Genomic DNA, 22,448 nt, shown 5'->3' with positions numbered 1-22,448 from the left:
TCCTTGAAAATCACAAATTTTATTGTTGTTACACTCTGCCAGATCTATACTTTCTTAATGTGTATAAGCATATAGAAACAACCTATTAAAATTGTATAATTAATCTAACACCGGTGCCGTTTGAAAGCGGATAGTGTGTATATTCCTGCATTTATCTAATTGTTCTATTATGTTTTACCACACACGATCATGAATTCATAAATCATCATTTATAATTACTTTATGCAAATTATCAGAGTTATGTAAAATTTGCTCTTAAAAATCGAAAATCAGGAGACGTTGAACAGAATGCAGATGTTTTATTTCATATTTTATATCTTTTGGTTTAGTAATTTTGCAAGAAACGGCTAAAAAATCGAATTAATCCTTAAAGCGATCATCATCCTTATCTTTATCTTGCTGCATTTCGAATTTATATCAACTCAGTCCTCAAATTTTGTTGAATTGATGGGGATTTCGGTGTGTTGAAAAAATTGCGAAAAATCATCTGTTTCACTCTTAGCAGTATAGAACCTATCCCATATCGATATTTTTTCTCTCATCTCTCTAACTAACATACCTTGGTAATTCACACACTGTCTACGGCGCGTAGCGCACACCTCCTGCATTGTGATTAGTGAAGCGATCTCAGGTGAACTCACTATAAATATGCCTGCTAGAGAAATGTCGATTGATAGTTGCATGTATCGACTCTGAAGTGAAGATCAAAAAAGTTCTTAAACCATCTTGTGATTTATTGGATTACTCCCTTTTAGCAGGATCCGCAGGAAAATAATGAATTTCTCAATTGTTGCGGTATGATCATGTGGCTGATGGATTGTGATTAAGTGACTAATTGTTCTTTCCTTGTTTGGATTTAGTGTGGCCTTTCGGCAGTGATGTTACTCAGTGTGGTGGCTGCAGTTCCTCAGCAACAAGCTGGATACAATTACAACAGGAATCAGTACAACCAACAACTCTCCGTGCAGCCTCTTCTCGGGAATCCAGGTCAGCAGCAATTTACACAGCAACAGGTTCGTTGTGGGAGTCACCCTATGACATTATCATATTGCGGATCAAATTGATCATAATCATATTCTTGTATAGGGCTTTTCTCAGTCACGCAACAACGTACCAATAACTTCATACACCAATGAAGTGGGTCATGATGGCTCTTTCACGTACTCCTATACCACAGGAGATGGTCAGGGAGCTCAGGCACAGGGTTACCTCAAGAATGCCGGCAATAAGGATCTCGAAGCTCAAGTTGTCCAAGGATCATATTCATACACCGCTCCCGATGGAACGCCTATCTCAGTAAAGTGGTTTGCTGATGAGAATGGATTCCGGGCGGAGGGACTGCACCTGCCGACACCACCCCCAATCCCCGAAGCCATAGCTAAGTCGTTGCAGTTCATTGCCCGTGCCCAGAATTTGCCGCAGAGTGGATACAATCAGTACCAGAACGATCAAGGTTTCAATAAATACGGCTGATGAGGCAACCACCCAAAAATTGGGTCACAGTCCGCATCCACTTCTTTGACTCTGCAAGAAACCCAGCAAAGACGGTGAGTGTTGTTTTTCCACCTAACCTGCCAAATAATTGAGATTCCTCCGGAGAGAGAGAAAAGACATTCATCTCGCGAGCCATACATGCATTATGCAAATCGATAGTGATCATCTCACATATGAATACAATAGTGACTTTATGGTTTCCTCCATACTCTCAGTATATGGAGCTCTATTGATGAGTCTATTAAAACATCATCTTGGTGCTTTTTGCTCCGAGATAATTTTCGTAACATCGAGAAGGTCACGCCATTGTTTAAAATTTCTTCTCCTTTTTTTTCCATGTCTTTTTCTCTACAGGATTTTTTCCCATTCCAACTGTGTAAATAGACTCTTTGGATATTTCCTCATTCATTCCAGGCCAGCCAAGTGAAATACCAGCAAAATTCCTCCGAAAAAAAAACCCTCCCTCTGGGATATTGTGTAATAAGATCATTCATATAAATGTAAAATATTTTATACTGTGTAGATCATATTTAATGCCCATGTAAATGTTGAGATAATAAATCACAAAAGGACTTTCATTAAAATATTGCACTTTATCCTTTCACGGCGTTCTAGAGATTGATCTGCTTAGCAAATGCCCGAAATCGCCTGAAGGTAGACAGATTTTTGATCGCGAATGATCGCTGGTATTTGCAAGTGCAGCAGATCATCAATTCTCATTTCAATTGAATGGCGAGTCAATTTCTCTCATTCATGAGACTTGGTATGTCATCATCGAAGAAATTAATAAATAACACGTTTTATTTCACAAAAGCCAGTAGCGACGACGTCTTCTATTTGATCAATATGTGACCATAAATCTCTTTGAATTAACTCCAACATTGCAATTGATACTCATAGAGCGGGACACTTTGCCACCTCTTTTATCATCATTCACTTATTAGAAAATTATTGTTTTTAATTATATTTTTGATAATCTAATGAGAAGCATTGAAAATTCAACGAATTTTCTGTACTTCAACAGCTTCAGTAGCACAAAGTGTTTTTTTTTTCTCAAAAATGTACCATTTTAAAACAATTTCGCGCACAAAAATCAGTTCTGTTATCAAACTTAATAAAATGTGTACAATAATGCAGAAAGTGTAAATGATCAATAAAAAGGGATGGCAAATCATGATATGCTTTGCGAAATGCTCGAATTCGTTACTTAGGGGAAAGTGCCCATGCTTTGCACAGTCCCAAGGTTTACAATGACTAAATTTTTTATATTTCTCTAAATGAATACGACTTCGGAATATATTTTAAAAACAAGACGCTTTCCCCAAGTTTTTAAAATATAGGAAAGAAGAGTCATATTTATTGAAAAACATAGGAAAAATTTAGTCATTGTAAAGCTTGGGACCGTGTAAAGCATGACCACTTTCCCCTACAGGTAATGCCTCAATCAAAAGTACTTTTGCATCATTTACACTCTAAATGTCACCTAAAATAGCTTACGAGTGATGCAATTGATTTTAGGAAAAAAGTTACTTATCAGTTCATAACCGGGTCATAACCAATTGGAGCCATGTCAGACTTATCTAAAATTCCAAGACCTTACCAATGAGATCAGAAATGATCCCATTCGGTTGAGAAACACATCTAGATCTTTTCTAACCTTTGATCTTGAAAAACGCTTTTCAAAGTATTATTTATCTACCAAATGGGGTCGTATTTGAGCTCGTCGGTAAGGTCTTAAAATATCTGACAATTATAAAACGGTTACAATCGGTCATGAACTGATAAAGAATTGAATATTTACCAATAAGTTAATTTTGGCCAAAAATCAATTGCATTACTCCTAAAGCGGTCTTTAGACTAGAGGTTTAGCCCAGTTCCCGAAAGTCTCAAAATCCTAAATAGCAACCAATTTTATTGCTTCTTCAGAATGTAATAGGTAATTTGTCAATCCAATCCTAAGTTCAATTTTTCCAAAAAAAATCTTGATTGTTGAAAAATTAGAGCATAGTTAAGCCGTATGACTAAGCCTCAGGTCTGAAGCTCGTATAAGACATTTTGGGCGATCTATTGCGTGTTTCGGGCACTCAATAGGTCAAGTGGTAGAGCACTCGCTCTATGATGCAAGTCTCCCGGATTCGAATCCCCTTTAGGTCACCAGGATTTTTTCTGGCGTTAAAGGTGTTCGAATTGCATCCAGTGAACTTTACTGCACTTGATTTCACGGGCATGGGACTGACAACCCCATCCCTGTATAGGAAAAAAATAATAATGGATGTCCCGAACTCTCCTTGTGGAAAGGCCTAGTTCCTCTGTGGAACGTTGTGCCACTATTGCGTGTTTTATGAATCGGTTCAAATGTAATGTAGATCGGGTAAGTGTTCCAAATTCCGCCCAGCTTGAAATTCCGGCCACCTTTTTGTTCCTCGATTTTTCATGAATTTTTAGTTTTTACATACATAACTCCAGAGATTATACAATGCAAAAGAATAACAAAAAATGTAGCTCTGACAAACGAGATGACGTGAAAAAGATATTTGAAGAATTCTCGAAGGGCAAGGAACTATGAGAATGAAGGTGGCCGAAATAGAGCACCAAAGCTATGTCTACATTTTTATTTATTTTAAAAAGTATTAAGAATGATTTTAAAGTAAATAAAGACGATAAACTGTCTACAAGGTTCTAAGCAACACTCCTTAAGTAGAAGGAATGAAAAAAATCAATTTCTATTAAATATATTACATTTCAAACATGAGATTTTGGCGCTTGCATGCAACTAATGCCGAAATTTGGCACAATTACCCTAATTGTAGATACTTTTGAGTTTACAGCATCGAAATCACGAGTTCAAACATTTCGTAAAGCATGGGATCTATAGGATTCTGTGCCATCCTTTCAGCAGAAGCAATGTACAATATGTGGAAAATATGTTCAGTTACTGCATCCCGGAAGTCTATCCAATTGATAAATACTAGAGAATTTTGAAGACCAATCTCGCAAGAAGGCTCAGTCAGCTGAAGACTTCAAGATGAAGTGGAAGAAGGCCACCTACGACCGTGGGGAAGGTAATAAGATCCTAATCAAGGGATTTAAGAAAATTGTGAGAGAATTCGGTGAGAAGCCATTAGATTAAAAAAAAGCAAAAATTTAGAAAAAATCTAATAAAACTATCTTTCCAGAAAAATACTACACTGAGAAAAAAGAGGCTGCGATTAACTTTTTTTCCTCATAAATTTAACACTTTTTAGGTGTAAAAATATATCAACATTTTTGAATGTTAATTTTACACCTTTTAAGGGTAAAATCAACATGAAAGAAGGGTAACCTCAACCCATAATACACCTAAAAAGAGTAATATTTATTTTGGATCAATACTGCAGGGTAAAATTAACATTTCCGGAATGTTATTTTGACTTTTTCGGATTTCTCTCAGTGTAGAACCATTTAAGAATATTTCCTTATTTACTTCTAATTGCAATATCACTATTTTTAAGCACTGTTATTCACTTTCATATGAAAATTACACTACAACTATGCGAGAATTTTCAATAGAAAATCTGTGTGTGGAGTTTTCAGCCAAATATCAACTAAACCGACTCTTATTATATATTTCAAAATAAAAATGACGGTTATAGTAATTGCTAAAAAGAGAAAGGGTAACTCAAGACCTGGCTAGGAATGTGAATGTTTTCGGCTGTGTCTAGCAATACTCGTTATTACAGAACAACCATAAAATTATTTTTAAAATTATTTGCCCCCTGATTTTCATTATGTAATTTTCCCTAATTCAAAATTATTTAACGATAATGAAACTGATATCTTTAATTGTTTGTTTTTTACATAGAAATGCTAAAGATTAGAAATTTAAAAAATCAATCCCATATAATGCCAATAGTTCTATAAATAAAATTGATACGTTCAGAGCAACAGGTACCTATTGCAAATAGCTTACTCCTTGTCAACAACGACTCTTTGTCAACACGATATAATTTGAAATAAGTTATATCTGGAGTAAGGAAAATCATTTTTTATCAATAAAACCATATTGTGCAACATAAAATTTAAAGTGGTCCATAATATATTCCACTTTGTTCATTAAAATACTCTATGTTCACCAATAAACAACGCAATATTGATCGTAAATCATTTTAAATTACACACAATATACCAAAATGGTGTATAGTGCATAACTTCTTATCCTATATTTTGGAAAAAAAATCCACTAATTAAATGCATTTAAAATTTTTTGACTTTCATTTTAATTTCTACTTACAAAATTTGATAGCCAATCTCCAGAAGCAAATAAAATTCAAATATGGATTATTAAAAATTTTCTTTTAATTTTAAAAAATATTATTTATTACTGTTGTAACATACTAAGTATTATTTAAGTAAAAAATTGTACTTCCTCTGTCCCGAAATAAGTCGCACGTTTGCTAGTACATTTTATATGAAAGAATGTACGACTTATTTCGGGACAGAGGGAGTAATAATTAAGATTGATAGGAAGATGAATAAGAGAATAATTATTTTTACTCCTCGATCTTCACAGAGAGAGCAGCATAATTCCTCGATTTTTTCTCCTTCTAAACTTTCCACCTACCACCCCCTGGAGTCTACGTTTCTCGACGTATCTTAGCGCTTCGGATGATTTCTGATTCGTCTGGCTGTTGTCAGATTTAGAAGTCAAACGCTTAGAGATAGAGACTTGGGACTTTCGGGGGACCACCTATAGGTCGACCTATGGACCGTTAACAAACCTTTAATTGTCCCCTCAACAATTGGGATTGCTCGGAAATGCGTTGTGCGTTTTTTTTTAATTTTTTGATCCATTTTAGAGGTTACCTTAGACGGGCATTTCGTCCATGTATGAAAATAATACACTTGAATTACTCCTAACAATGGCCTTTCAAAAACTGTCTTTTAAGGAATTGTGTATTATTTTATGTATGTACTAGATCATTTGCACTACAATAGTATATAGTACTATTAAATTAACACGTGTATTAGAGACGCATTAATTTGTCTAAAGTATTCAACTGTTTTCACGGCGTGATTTTTCTTACACAATTGAAAGATGATCGCGATCCTCTTTTGGTGATCGTGCCCAAAAAATTAATTTGATAATGAGTATGAGAAGAGGAGTGCATGATCAATTATTCAATAAATTTTGCGCAATACCGCGGAGGTAGAGTAAGATGATCCATAACACTTTTTTTACCAATATTTCTCTCCCTTTGGGTTTTTCTTATGAAGAAGTCACGGATATAGCAAAGCGTGGTTTTTAATAGCAATTTCATTTAACATTTTATATAAATAAATGAAGTAAATATTTTGGGACAGTAAATTAACAAGCAACTCTAGAGAACTTAAAAAGCTGCGAAAGCACTATAAGTTTTTTCAAAGGGATATAATAATAATAATAAAACATTTATTAATGCCCCAAGCAAACAATTTTACATTTCAGGGACTATATACAACAATTCACAAAAAAAGAAAATAATCAGAATCAGAACAGACAAGAAAACTTGAATGCGTATTGGATATAGTAGTTAATATTAAAATATTAATTATACGAATGACATCCTTTTCTAAAGGTTTACTGATTAATTTAATTTTTTAATATCCAATTAGTACTAACCAATTTTTAATAGACTAAATATATTGTTTGGTACACTGAGAAATAAATGAAGGTGCGATTAACTTTTTTCTTATAACTTTAGCAATTTTAGGTGTAAAAATATATCAACATTTTAATGTTAACTTTACACCTTTTTAAGGGTAAAATTAACATGGAAAGGGTAATTTTAACCCCTAATACACATTAAAAGCATAATATTTACACCGATTTCGGATCAATAATGCAGGGTAATATAAACATTTCCGGAATGTTATTTTAACTTTTTCGGATTTCTCTCAGTGTAGGAACAATGTTTGTGATAAAAGTACAAATAAACTTTTTACATCAGGGATTCATTACATTATTATACATTACTACATCATGGAAAATATGTCACTTGGCTTTTTATTCATAACATGACTGTGTTAAACAGCTTATGTCAGAAATATGTACTTTAAATTTGAAGAACTTGAATAGAAATAAAAAAAAAAAAAAATCAAGTTCACATTTCTAACATTCGTTCTACAAACAAATTTTACAGAATTAAGTCTACGGAACTGACCATTTGAAACGTAATAAGTCATTACCAGTGATTTAAATAATAATCATAATTTCCACAAATCATTTAAGTGTTACCGTGATTACTTTTCTTCTCTCAGACTTCTTTAGACCCCATTTGACACCAAAGGTCACAAAGGAAGATTTCAAAACCTTTTCTCGTGCTTTTGTTTAAATGCACCCAATTGAAATGATTGCTGTTTGTTTCACTTTTCATTTGCAAGTGCCTCAGTAAATAGAAGATTCTGTGTTGAGATTGTGTGATTTGGTATTTGTGGGAAGTCAAGTTATTTTATTTAATTCACTAAAGAATACATCAAATTCAATTCTGCTGAGGAGATCTGTAACGGTTTTCGCTGTAGAGAACCAAATGCTGTATTTCCAAAATTGATAGTGACCATGTCTTGGGCAACCATTTGAACATCATTGTGCAGATTAGGCTGAGAATAATGATGAAGATGACACTGCTATGCCAGAAACTATCATGCTGAGTCAATCGAGAACATTTCACTGCAGCAATTGTAATCAAATGGGAAATCACTTCAGCCGAGTAACCTCCAGCTAGACTGAGTTCTGTGCACTTAAGGTCAGCCACTTCCATAATTGAACAGTCTGGGATGATGTAAGACACTCCCAAATTAAAGTACAATAAGATTATTGGAAGTGAATAGAGTCCGAATAGAAACACCGATGTCAGCTTGAAAATCATCAAAATCAGGACACAGATGCTTACACAGACCCCTGTTACGATGTAGATACTCTTCATGTTACCCTTGAGCGTGATACAGATTCCAGCAATTGCTCCTGAGAGAATGAGATAGTGCATGACAAAGTATGAACGTGCCCTGAAGAAATCTCTTGAGAAGTATACGAAGAAAGTCACGAAAACTGCATGGGAACCCATGTAGTTCTTGAGCTTAGAAAATATCATGAGCAGGGTTAGAAAGGTCTGTCGTCTCTTGTTAGGTTCTCTTCGGTCATCCTCTATATGGGCATCAGACAAGTTTTGTCCCTCAGGCCTTGGGATTGGAGAAAATTCTACTGCTAGTTGAAATAGATCGCCCTTTTCATTGGCCGTATTGACCTCTTCGTCTCGGGACATCTTGTAGTCAAAGAGTCCTCCAGCATGCAGGATCTCATTGATAAGTAGAAGCATGAATGAAAGAGTCCCACTACCCAGGATTAGTGGGCGAACTCTTATGAATGATTCCTCAAGATCGGATGATAAGAGCTCAACTCGATGTACGGAAGATACTATTCCAATGAGGTAGACAATGTGACATAGACCTATTTTGAATATTCGGAATTCATTGCTTGCCATACGGAAGTGCATATAGGATAATCCTGTGATGTAAATTATACCATGACCAACGCCTCCGAAATACAATCCTTTGAGACTTTCTGAAAAGATCACATCACATAAAACTCATGAAATTTGTAAAAAAAAAAAACAGAACTTACCCAAATAATCAAAGGCAAAGAATACTCCATTGGTGATGAAGAATACATTTCCAAGTCCCAAAAGGTAGAAGTGGATAAAACTGACCTTTTTGTTGTAGATTTTGAAACTGAAGAAAGTCACCGCAACTCCAACACAAGCAATTATCCCCAAAATTTGTGGCATAAATTGATTGATCCCAAACATTTTTGGTGGAAGGTAGATAGTTAAGGATTGCCAGACGCCACATTGGTAGAAGTGCCAAATAACTGCAACAAAAAGCATCCCTTAAGTTTTCTACTAAACAATTTTAAGGCCAGAAATACTTACCTATAAATTCTGGAATGAATTCTCTGAATGTCATGGTTCTGGTTGATTATCCTCTCGAATTTTCCAACACAAATGAAAAGCTTTCACAAAACTAAGGGCAAAGTTTTGCATATCAATGCGACATTTCTCCCTATCTAATCAGATAGAATTTGTCGATGGAAAATTGTGCGATAAACCTAATGCAAAATGTAATTTTTTCCCAGTGACAAACAATAATAATTTCGCTATCAATATTATTTGTTTTCATGACAAAGAGGATTCCATAATCTTGAGCAACATGGAATATTTTCCCCAGCCACACGATGCTTTGACTCTGAGCATGTTCATGGGGAAAAAGAAATTCGTGACCCACATTTTGGAAGATAAGTGATGTGATATATGAGTGAGATAATTACAACATAAGTTCTCAAAAGGAGACAATTGTAAGAGAATCAATTTGTCAAGATTTGTATGACTCTTTTCCTTTGCAAAACTCATCGATATTCATCCGATAGCTTCTTTCCAAAGCGCAAACAGTTCGATTTAGCTTATGGCAGATGTGATTCTTTTATAGAAATCTTGGTTAATGAATCAACTTAATGACAATATATCCAATGTCTCGAAAACTAATAAATTAATACGAATTCTGGAAAAAGTCCAATATCGATCTTCTCTCAAGCAAGGTTTCTAGACAAGTCTTATTATTATTTTAACTGCTCGAATTTCACGAGAGAGCAATTTCCACAATCCAATGTTTTTCAACTTCTTGCCAGCCTTGTTTCCAATCGGTAAGAGATATTGACTTCCGGTCTTCGGTGATACCCCAAAAGTCAACATTCTCCAGCGAATTTACCCAAATTACTTCCCTCCATTCCCTCCTAAAACATGATTTTTTGATTTATCTCAAAATTGGCCTATGCAATTACATTCATTTTTAGATAAGTTTTTGTTTTGGAGGTACACTGAGAAAAATCCGAAAAAGTTAAAATAACATTCCGTAAATGTTAATTTTATCCTGCATTATTGATCCGAAATCAGTGGAAGTATTATGCTTTTTAGGAATATTATAGGTTAAAGTTACCTTTTTTCATGTTAATTTTACCCAAAAAGGTGTAAAATTAACATTAAAAATGTTGCTATACTTTTACGCCTAAAAAGTGTTAAAGTTACGGGGAAAAAAAGTACTTCGCACCCTCTTTTTTTACAGCTGAACATTTCGTCCTTGGATATCGCTTCTATCACCCTCTGGATGGCTTAATTTTCATCCCATTTGGTTAAATTTGACTTTTTTGAAAGGTCTTGAAATTCTGAACCCGACTGCATCGGTCACAATAGGAAATGAATCGAGAAAGTTATTGCACTGAGAGAAAACGGGGGTGCGATTAACTTTTTTTCCTCATAATTTTAACACTTTTTAGGTGTAAAAATATATCAACATTTTTTAATGTTAATTTTACACCTTTTTAAGTGTAAAATTACCATGAAAATGAGTAACTTTAACCCCTAATACACCTAAAAAGGATAATATTTACACCGATTGCGGATCAATAATGCAGGGTAATATAAACATTTCCGGAATATTATTTTAACTTTTTCGGATTTCTCTCAGTGTGTAATAGCTCTATTTAAAAAGAAATACTGTTTTTCACGTTTTTTTCAGTCTTCTGACTCATATAAAATTCAAACGGTAAGAGTTATCGACTTTCGGTCTTTCGATGGCCCTCCTAAAATGACATTGTCTCGTAGCTAATCTCTTTCTCTTTCCCACTATCCCTTTATTCGTTTGCTATCCCCCTAAAATACGTCAAAAATTAGGTTTTCCTATTTTTTCGAAATTGGCCAATTGACAAATTTTCAAAGCGATTTCAATAATTTTCGGATATATTTTGTAGTTCGTCCAGCTGAATATTCGTCAAACGATTGCTTTCATCGATTAAATTATTAAATTGACATCTTCAATTTCAATTATTTAAGATCATAGGGTTTCATTTTCACCCCGTTTGTGTCTATAATTAAAATATTATTGATTTTTTAAAATGACCTCTTTTCGAACAATTTTCAACTTCAAGATGGTTTTATGATGAGACAATAATCGACAATAATTAACATTAATTTTATATGCACCCAAAAGAATTGCAAAAAGGAATAAAAGACAAAGCTCTTTCTCGGGAATTCGAGCGGGGTATCAAAAACCTCGGATTGATCGAAACTTTCAAAAAAAATTGAATAATCAAAAATATCTCGAAAATTGTTGAACATGTTTTTAAGTGTAATATAATTTAATCAAGGTTTTAAGTAAAAAATACTAGAAACTATATAAAATAAGTTGAAATAAAATTTCTATATATCACAGAAAAATTGATAATGACTGGTGAAAATCTTATTTTATTATATTATTTTGTCGTGAATTAAGCATCGTAAAAGTTGTGTAAGTTGTGTAAACTAAATATGTTTCAGAAAATGAAATATATTGGAAAATTTTTCAAATTAATGTAGAGCGTGCGGCCTATTCGACACATGTCAACCCTCGTCGACGGCTGCAACCCACCAATCCCAATTCCTTATTCCCATAACACGCCCAACCCCTACCATCCCAAGGCGGGTGCTGAAGGTTGCTATATGGTGCTCTTGTTGCTTATGGCAATTAACATCAGTACTTCAGTGAGTGAGCATCAGTCGCCGTGGACAGTCACTCTCAGGAAGTTGAAATAAGGGTGGCAAACCTCAGTTCCCCATTTTCCCTCTAAGTTTGTATTTTATTTAGGTGAGCCCCATCTGGGCTTACATTAAATTTTTAGAGCAGCGAGTATTGCTGAATGATGTTTAAAATAAATTAAAATAGAAAAACATTTCTTTAAATCCGAAAAGAGATTTTATATAAATTTTAAGTTTTAAAAAATTATTATAAAATTGTTGTCTATTTTTAAGGATAGGTTTTAAAGTAATAAATCTGATTAAATCTGGTTTTCAAATATTCGAACTTACCTAAAGTTAAACAAAGCATAATTTGGGAAGGTGAGCAGTTTCAGGCACGCATGACTTTCTAAAATACAATTTCTTCGGATTGGCGTTAGGTTGTATACTTTGTAAATATATATACATGTTGCGGTCACTAAAATTATGGCCGCAGCGGTTACTTGTGGTCCGGTGAACTTTAAATGTAATTTAGGGCTAGGAGAAGCAGCTATGACCTTCATTTTTGTTTCTTCAGTGAGGCACATGGCTTATTTTGTCAATCCCTCTTCGCCAGAATTTTAAGCTCAGATATGCTGGGTATCCCCCTTATCTTTATCCTCCTGCGGCTTTCCAGTGTGTCAATGCATGTCACTGGTTGTCTTTGAGTAAGATTAAAATAATTATTAAATAAATTAGTAAATAATCAAATAAATAGATAAAACATAGTGTAGAAAAAATATTTTAACACTGTCACTTGTCACATATTAAGTTGAAAGTACCCCTTACAAGTGTCACAGTGACAACAAGACAAACATTGCAATGACCTTAGAGGCGACACATGGCTTACGAAAAATCCTTCAGCTACCTTAAGCTACCTCACTCTCCTCTATTGGTTTCAGCAATTACTGTTTTTTAGAATCAGAGTTATTCAATAAAGGGGGTGGTTAAATGTATCATAGGATAACAATAGCTGTGATTCTAAAGTAATTGCAGCTAAATGGGCAGAAGAGAGACAGATACCGACGACAAGGTAGGATACAGAAGAGATATATTGATTGGTGTCGTGATGCCTGGGCAAGAAAAAAAGTTAAATAATTTATTGCAGTGCATAAGAAATCCATTTTGCCAATGATTGTAATCACCCAGGTTATTAAAAGTATGTGCGACGATGTTACGAGGCAGATGATCTAGATTTGACTTGGAAAATGCATCAAGAATCCAATCACCAAAGAAACGCATCATGGCGACAAATACGGGGAGCATTACCTTGAAAAATCTCAATATTTTGCTGAAATAGAGTGGAAAAAGGCAAAGTGCACATCATGATGCCTCTTGCTGTGTGCATCGATGGGAATTTGGAGAGGCTTTATGCTACTTGGCAGGTGCAAAAGTGAATTAGAGATCAAATGAAGAAAAAAAAAACGACCATGTCGCAGTCCTCCGGCTAGAAATTCTTCTCAAGCCCCATTAAGAGCCAATGACAATTTTATCAATCATTTGTTATTTCGCATCATGAAATAAATAATCAATTTCCCTTCTTTAGTTCTCATTCCATTGTGCATTACATAAATTTTTAGTTTACCTAAACCATAAGACATAAGAAAATCATGGGGATTCAGATCGTGATGAGGCAATTCAACCGTCATACCATATAATTTGTTTGCAAGTTGAAGGTGTGATTAAGAAATCAAAATTTCTTCCCGAAGCTCTCAACAGAGCTTTTTTTCCCATGTCACAGTGAAATGTCCAACAAATTGTAATTGATCCATTAGCAAAAGTAGGATCTCCTTTGAAAAGAGGCATTTTTAATTTGTTGACCTTTTTATCTTCCATATTGATTTTGCAAAATAAAAAAGAAATCAACTTTCCTTTTAAGGTTCATGGTAAAGTAGTCAAATTAAATTATTATCTAATTTATAATACACTGGATTTCATAATAGCAATTTCAAGCTTCACCTTTTTAAGCTATCAAAGGTGCAATAATCCTAGATAATTTGAAGTAAAATTTATTCTAAACTTTCATGTTTCTCTAATTGCATTTCATTTTCTAAAATCAATACTTCAAGAACACGACCAATGTAGAAAAATTGTAACATGTTGATGGATCATATTCAGACTTAAAGGTCGTGTCGGTCCAGATCTCAACCAGAGCACAAATATGGATTACTTTATTGACATAGGGGTCAATCCTAAAGTTCCAAGATTTTGTTCTTTGTCTTCTTTGACATTAAATTATAAGCATTATAGAACAAATTGTAACATATATTTGCAAAAGATACCTACCTATGTGATTGAATGATTATTAATAAAAATTTGAACAAAAATGTTTTCTTATATTCATCCTTATCACAATAACATACTTTTTTTTTAGTAAATTTGTTACACTATTTAATCGTATTAAATAAAAACAAAAATTTATTATTTATTATAGTCCTTTAACGTAAATTAACGTTATACGCTAATTCCAAGTAATCAAAATAATTTATTTCATATCAATTTAACCTTTAGAATATCTCCTTAAATATGGGCAGATTTGTATTTTGTTTTAAATTTATCACAAGACTATGAACACAGTGGTTTTTATGAAAAAATGTGTTCTTCCTCAAATTTATTTACTTTCATTTTAAATATTTTCAACAGGGTTTCAACTAAATTAAAATAATATAAAAAGAAGTTGAAAGTTTTCTAAGTCCTTTTATTATGCTAAACTAAATAATCATAATATTACAATAAAGGGAGAATGGGGAATTGTACCACATATCCTACACCTTCCTCTGAGTAAACTATCCGTAACGACTATTATTTACTTTATGAAGCACGGTGACGATTGACCCAAACAAAAGCCTTAGCAACCTTCAGCTTCCGCTTAGGAGAAAAGGTTTGTTTGTGTCATAAAAAAAAGAAGTAATATTCATGAGACCAGTCAACATCCGTCAGGGTTAGCAATTGTCAAATAGGCCGCACGCTCTATCATGTAGAATTTTTGCATTTAGTCTGCTAAAGATTTTAGATTACCCAATTAGAAAATATACCTATGTGCATTATTAAGACATTTGTTTGTAAAAAAAAAACCTGAAAATTTTGAGAACCCCAAAATGATTGTAAGGGAGATCGAGGCAGAATTAGCCACGTATAGAATTAGACATTGGGATCTTATACTGCACCTTAGAAGGAATATTGAGGGAAGTACTATTTATTTGAAGTAAACACCTCCCTTTGCGCAAGGATGAGGACGACACAGCCTGGAAAATCTTTAGGGGCGGACTCTATGCTTCGAGGAGACGAGGCCGACCCAGCCTCCGATGGACCGACGGCGTGGACCAGGACGCCAGCTCATTAGGGATGCGGAATTGGAGAACAGTGGCGAGTAACAGGGTCGAGTAGCGACGGGTCCTAAGTCAGGCCAAGACCAGCAATTGTTTGTGCGCCAGTTAAGTAAGTAAGTAAACACCCCCTTTCCTATTCATTGTAGTACTTATCAGCCTGATGCAAACATTTTTTTACAATTTACACGCAATGAAAATTTAATTTTCTGTCTAATTCTGCCCCGGTCTCCCCTATATGTAGTATTAATCTTTTAATTTAAATATTAAATAAAAAATAAATAAAAAAATAGTAAAATCGTTACAAAAGTTCATTAGTTCAACTGAAGCGTACATTAAAACGCCAGCTTCATATTAACAGACATTTATTGTCTAAAATTTCCCGTCCAACTCCTCGATTCTGTGAATAGCGCGGCTACATATGGGTTCTGCTGACCCAAATAAGATTGCGCTGTACATAGAATAAGGTGGGGTGAGGTGAGTAAGGTGGGGTAACTGGATCGTTTTCCGAAGAGTGCTACTTAAACACTTGTTTTTGGACTGATGAAATTCTTTTTTACTTCTTCTAAATCCATAGAATTATTCACTGTTTCATTCAGAAACATAATATTAAAAAAAAATATCAAAAATATTAAAGAAAATTTATAAAATAATGATAATACTGAAATAAGTCAGCATGCACTAACTAGGTCGCCTTTTCGCTAATTCACTTTAACGCTGGGTTATTTTATGCACGGCTTCGCACAGTGTGGCTTAGAACACTTCATATTTTTTCAATTACTCCTTTAATGAATTTGACCTAATTTCTTCAAGAAATGTGTGACTTAAGACTAACTATTAATATATTAGGTCAAGTAAAATGTCTTGAGATTTTTCAAGCTTTTTTTTGACACACTTCTTAAGCCTAGAGACGACTTATCGGAAAATTATGGAAATGTTGCTTAAATATTATTTTGAATATGATAACGCTAAGCCGTCTCTCGGATAATCCTCTGGTCTGTCAAGGCCCTTAGGATTATCCAATTTCGATTAGATATATGCCGTATATTGTCATAGGTCAGATTCATTAAAGTAATACGGGAAAAATATAAAGTGTTCGAAGCCAGAGAGTTTGCGAAGCCTGATGCCTGAAAGCCTTCTCCTAAACATTTTTAAATATTCGTTTAATGTCTAAAATCTGAAGGGATCGACTTTTTCTACTTATAAAAGTACCTAATAACATTGTACAGGTAGGGTGGAGTAACCACTTATCGCTACTTTTAGGAAAAAGTGAAATTGGCTTTAAAACTTTTGACCCCTTATAACCAGATAACTAAAATTTGACACAAAGCTACTTAGATATCTTGGCTCTAGATTCTTCAAAACAATTGTCCTACAATTTAACGCGGGAGTACATAAAAAAAACTGATTTTTATTAACAATGCAAAAATAACCACTTCGTCACCACTTTTTACCACTTTTCGCCAGTTATGTAACCACTTCTCGCCACCCACTTGGAAAAGTTCAAACTCGATTCTTTTGAGCAATATTATGCAAAGATTACATTCAGTATTTCTCTTTCCTCATGATCACCCTATTATTACTCATTTTAAATGATTTTTCTTAGCTTTTATTTGAGAAATCAAATTATTAGACTATTGCAGAAAGTAAACAAAGTAGATTTGACAACTGAGAATCTATGAAGTGAAGTTAGCGTCGCCTATTGGAAAGCTATGGCGACAGGTGGTGAATCAATTTTAGAATATTACCACATTCCGCTATCGCTCATTTTTACATAAAAATAATATAAAATGAAATATTAACTAACTAAATACAAATTTTATGTATTCGTCGAATGTAATTAAATGTTCAATAGACAAATTATTGTTTCAAAATCGGAAATTTTGTTCTAGAAAAGTTTCATGACACTTACTATATTTGGCAAGAAATATTGGATTCGATGCACTTGCTTAAAATATTCCTCTAAAAAATGCTCAAACATTTTATTTCAAAACAAAAAATGAGTGTTTTTCGACTCTATACGTAGCAGCAATAAAAATACAAGTAACTTTGCGGCTCATTTATTTCATAAATCGAGAAAAATAGCGATTTCAATATAAGTGGTGAGAAGTGGGGCACTTGCGAGAAGTGGTGATTCCACCCTAGGGGAGAATTGAAACTTTGTAAGTTTACGGTTCATGAAGGCTATCTATAATAAAAATTTCAATCCTCAGTCTCTTTTATTTTAGAAAATAGTGAATATAGAAATTTTTGTTTTAACAAATTTTGCCCCAGTCTCCCCTATTTAAGGATAATAAATAATTTAGGATTTGCTTATTGCTACTATGCCGCTTGAGGTGTGAACTTAAATTTAGGAATTCCCCTTCCGAAAGATATCCCTGTTTAGACTTATACAGTTATAGTTTCATAATTTCTTTAAAGGATGAGCAGTAATTGGGTTAGTTTTTCCTTTTATCTTTCCAAAATTTATTCGTATGAAATAAAAAAAGAAGATTTTTTTTAATAAACAAAATAAGATTCATTCGTCCTGAAAGTGTTAATGAATGAACTTCCTTTCGATCATATTTAATGAACCTTTCTATATGATGATGATTTGTATTAATGTGTTTACACTTTAAAGACTCCCGCCGTCTCATCTTCCAACATCTTCTGCTGACCCAGTAAATAGAGAGATAGTAAAAGAGAGGTGAGATAATAACCTATGTGTCCACTTGCTATTCGTGTCCAGCAATTAACTTTGAGATGATCCGATGATGAAATATCTGCCACCATTTTTGATCATCTTAATTAACTCAACGTGTAAAATATTCCAATTACCGATCCCTGCGTGAATTTCTGGTTTATAAGCCACACTTTTAGTGGTTCATTGGAAATTCTTCGTTGGGTGAATCTTCAGAGTTGTCTGGACAAATGGAAATTGATCTTGACGGTGATAAATTCCATAACGAGAGTGGTGACATGTGGTGAAAAATCGAGTTCAAGGGATTCACTGTAAATTGCACCACTAATTCATTCGTGTGCTTAATTGATACAAAAGTCATGTTTGACTTGCGCTAGAGTGAAAAAGCTCATGTTGTGAAGCAACTTAAATTCCGATCAGATGCTCATCACTCTTTCCTTCGCCACTCTACAAGACAGTCATGCTGGACTAAAACTCAAAGGGAGATCTCATAGAAAAGAGGAGGAGAACGGTGAAGATTTTGATGACTTTAGTCGTAATTGATAATTTGTACTGATGGGGATCTCATTACATAATCACCCCCGCGGAATTAATACAAATAGCATCATAAAAAAGACACATTGGTGAGAGTCAAAACTTGTTGTTACAACTCCATTGGAATCCTATGGATATTAATGAATTCACAGAAGATCTTGTTTGTGTGATGATTTTTTGAAGTGCCTCGTGGGAATCGTCGTTTATCATCTCACACAAGAAGTCATGATGATTGAGACAGAACCTGCCATGAGATGACATTACAATCACCTGGCTACAATGTGCAAATTCTCACTTCCACTGCTGAGATGAGATATTTATAGAAAAACTTGACCTATATTTTAGAAAGCACTCTCATTGATCATTTGATTGATTGTCTCATGATTAATTACACAGATGCATCCGCAATTGGACTTTCGAGAAATAATTCTTGACGTGGAACAACTCACGGAAAATCGAGGTATTATACTTTTAATTTCATTTGAAATTTTTTCCATTCATTGAAGTCACATTAAAATTAAAACAAAATTAAAATTAATTAATTTTGAAATTTTCTAAAGAATATTGTTCTATTTTTAAAATACCACCCCCACTTGTGAGTTTGTCCGTTGTCCCCTGCCTCATGTGGTGCAGGAGTTTTGATGTCGGCAAGTCCACTTGCCATTGACGTGGTCCGTTTTTGGGCAAGAAAAAACTTAATTTTAGGCCTTGACACAATTAATAATAATGATTTTTAAAATAATTTTGGATTATCTTTTGGTATGTGAATAATAAATAATAATAATAATAATGCTGGCACAACATTCCATGCAGGAACTAGGCCTTCCCGCAAGGGGATTTATAGACATGCATTATTATCTTTTCTTTTACGGGATGAGGTTGTCAGTCCCATGCCCATGGAATCAAGTGCAGTGAAGCTCACTGGATGCAATCCGAACACCTTTAACGCCAGAAAAATTCCTGGTGACCTAAAGGGGATTCGAACCCGGAACACTTGCATCATAGAGCGAGTGCTCTACTACTTGACCCATTAGTACCCCGTGAATAATAAATGGTTAGCATTATACAATCTGTGGTGGATCATTTCTATCGTTTAGCTTTGGAGGTTGTCGAACAACGCTAAGACGACAGTGGACGGTAAAACTATACACTTTCTCTCTCTTTTCGAATATATTGTGTAGAACCTAGGGGGAATTGGGGCGCCTTTGAAATTGGAATTTTTCTCCTGTGCACCTTAATTATATCACAATACGGCTGAATTACGTTATGATGAAGCTTCTGTTTAAAAATTGGAGAAAATAACCTTATTTCAAAGGTGTCCCACTTCCCCCTTTTCGTGGAGAGAAAGATTATTCTGGTTTTTTTCTCAAGCAATCAGTAGCATGGAAATGCACTTTCTGGACTCTTGGGACTTTTAGGAGTCGATAATTCGTTATCTCAGGACCCAGAGCAACAATTTTTCTTCTAAAACATGTTGATAAGAAATAACAAAAACAATGTTAATAGTGATATAGGGGAGACCGGGGTAGAATTAGGAAAGGATGTTATAGCCTACCTTAGAAGGAATGTTGAGGAAACCACTACTTTTTCGAAGTAAATACATCTCTTCCTATTCATTGAAACTCCACTCCGACTCTGTTTTAGTTAGAAATGGTTCAGATCAAGAATGACTCGTAACTCGTAACCATATTTAAAATGACAAATTAGTTTACATTTTTTTTTAACATTTGGAAATTTATGTTTTCCGATCGTTTTTTTTTAAATAAAACCCCATAATATAGATTCAGATGTCTCAGAGTTTCCCAGACGTCAATGAAACGAAAAATGTCTAAACCCATAAGAAATTGGGCCCATGGGGATCTCATTGGCTCAGTTGGTAAGACTGCTGGGTCTTTGGCGCGAGAGATCCCTGATTCGATCGATAGTGAGATCGAATCGCGCCCGGTGCCAAACATGTAAAAATGAGAGTCTGGATGGGGACAACTCTAGTGTGGAACTCCCAGCAAGAACACACATACTGATAGGATTTATCATGAAGCACTGTCACATCAGTCATTCTTTGTGCAAGCCATCAATGCCGTATTATCAGCTCCCTAACCGGAGCTCTTCAATCGCTCTGACTACTTCAGTTGCAGTCATCGAGCATCTTCTGTCCTGCTTGGAAGGCATGTTGATCAGCCCGCCCCACCACAGGACTTTGATTTGGATATCATTCAGTGTCGAAGTATATCCATCGCACACAGCGATTGATATTCAATAAGATTTAGCATCATTGTAATGCATCAAATTGTAAAAGAGGGCTCTAAGCCCTATGAATGAATAAAGATTATTATTATTATTATTATTATTAAAAAAAAATTAATCAACTACCTATTATTCATAAAATGGAAACAAAAAAATACATGGTTTACGATAAGAAGAAATCAAGGAAGAAATAGGGGCAATGGAGGTCGTGGTAATTATCCTTGTATTAATTTATGAGGAGTCACTCTAAGACAATCGTTATCTGTAATCGTAAGGCCTCTTTGGGATGGCCAGATGAATGAAAAAATATAGAAAATTTTATATAATACATTATCTGTGTAAAGTCCTTGCAAAAGAAAACATAATCCCTGTAAATTTACTGAGAAGAACGAAGAAAATGCCATAGGGAAGAAAATGATTTCGCGGAAAAAAAATAATGCAAAATGCTCTAGCGGAAAGCTTTCATGCTTCGCACACACTTTGCCTTTAAACACTTCGTATTGTTCCCAAATTCCTTTAATGTATCTGACCTAATGTTTTTCAGGAAATGTGTCTTAAGATTTGATTTTAAAATATTCCATAGATAGGTCAGATTCATTAAAGAAATATTGGAAAAATATGAACTGCTTCAAGCCAGAGTGTGTGCGAAGTCTGAAAGTCTTCCCCTATAACCTGAGGAAAATTTTTTATAACATTAAATTCATTAAGTTATAAATCATAAAAAGTATCCTTGCTCTTTATGACCTCTTTTACTTGATAATGAGAGCTTATTCTTGATCCTGTCCGTGTACGTCAAGTAAGAGTGAGAGGCAGAATATTTTTTTATTATAAAATCAAGAAAAAGAAAATGAATAATGACGCCGCGACGTCTAGTATAAAGTGCGTTTGCTCTTCCATTAAAATTCTTTTAAGAAAATCTCATCTTCGATTGATGAGCTGCATTTTCCGCGTGCTTTTTCGATATCGCAGCTTGCAACATTGTAAAATAAATTCCAGCACAAGAATTTAATAAGCTCCAATATAAGTTGCATATTATGAAAATATAAATACTTTCAGTATTTCTCATCCTTGAAGAGGCGCCCAATGATCGCCATTAGTGTGTAAGTTCTAGTTTATTGTAAATTGACTACGCGTGTTTACTTTCAAATTAAGCTCAGGTGACATGAATCGTGTCTCCTAACATATGGGACCACTTAAATGAGTCCCCCTGGGTATTGCGCCAGGGAGAGAAAATGTGCAAATTTGCAATTATGACTCTATTAATCCATTTCATCGTATTGAGTGGACAGGTAAAATTTTTCGCCAGTAAATGGAATTCCATTAGATTGCGTCCCCTCCAAAGCTCATCTTATGGGCACTATGCATTACATCTTCTCTGGCGAGTGTGAATTCCTGCAGATTTGCGGTGGTAGGCAGCTTTTGCTCAGAAAAGTGGCGGGAAGAAAAAAGAAGATCTCGTCTCATCGCTTGGTACCCCATAGCATCTGAATCAATTCATTCACCAGGCAATTGTGTTCCAATATGTCGATCCGCATACACAATTTTCGTGGTAAACTATATAAAGGAGTTCTCGTG

General features: G+C 34.4%; 1 protein-coding gene across 2 annotated transcripts; it reads left to right on the top strand.

Moving 5' to 3' along the window:
• The first annotated feature begins 666 nt into the window (after positions 1 to 666).
• LOC129804542 (endocuticle structural glycoprotein SgAbd-2-like) lies at positions 667 to 2,078 on the top strand. 2 transcript variants are annotated; one of them, XM_055851904.1, is made up of 4 exons: positions 667 to 795; positions 861 to 1,013; positions 1,087 to 1,547; positions 1,909 to 2,078. In XM_055851904.1, the coding sequence occupies exons 1-3, from the start codon at positions 775 to 777 to the stop codon at positions 1,471 to 1,473; spliced, it is 561 nt and encodes a 186-aa protein (XP_055707879.1). In that variant the 5' UTR covers positions 667 to 774; the 3' UTR covers positions 1,474 to 1,547; positions 1,909 to 2,078. The 2 variants fall into 2 exon arrangements, with proteins under 2 accessions (XP_055707879.1, XP_055707878.1); XM_055851903.1 differs by having other exon boundaries at positions 1,849 to 2,078.
• The last annotated feature ends 20,370 nt before the right edge of the window (positions 2,079 to 22,448 follow it).

Source organism: Phlebotomus papatasi, chromosome 2, assembly GCF_024763615.1.
Source record: "Phlebotomus papatasi isolate M1 chromosome 2, Ppap_2.1, whole genome shotgun sequence".
NCBI lineage: Eukaryota > Metazoa > Arthropoda > Insecta > Diptera > Psychodidae > Phlebotomus > Phlebotomus papatasi.
The sequence above is the reverse complement of the archived record's forward strand: the minus strand, read 5'-3'. Positions and strand labels throughout refer to the sequence as shown.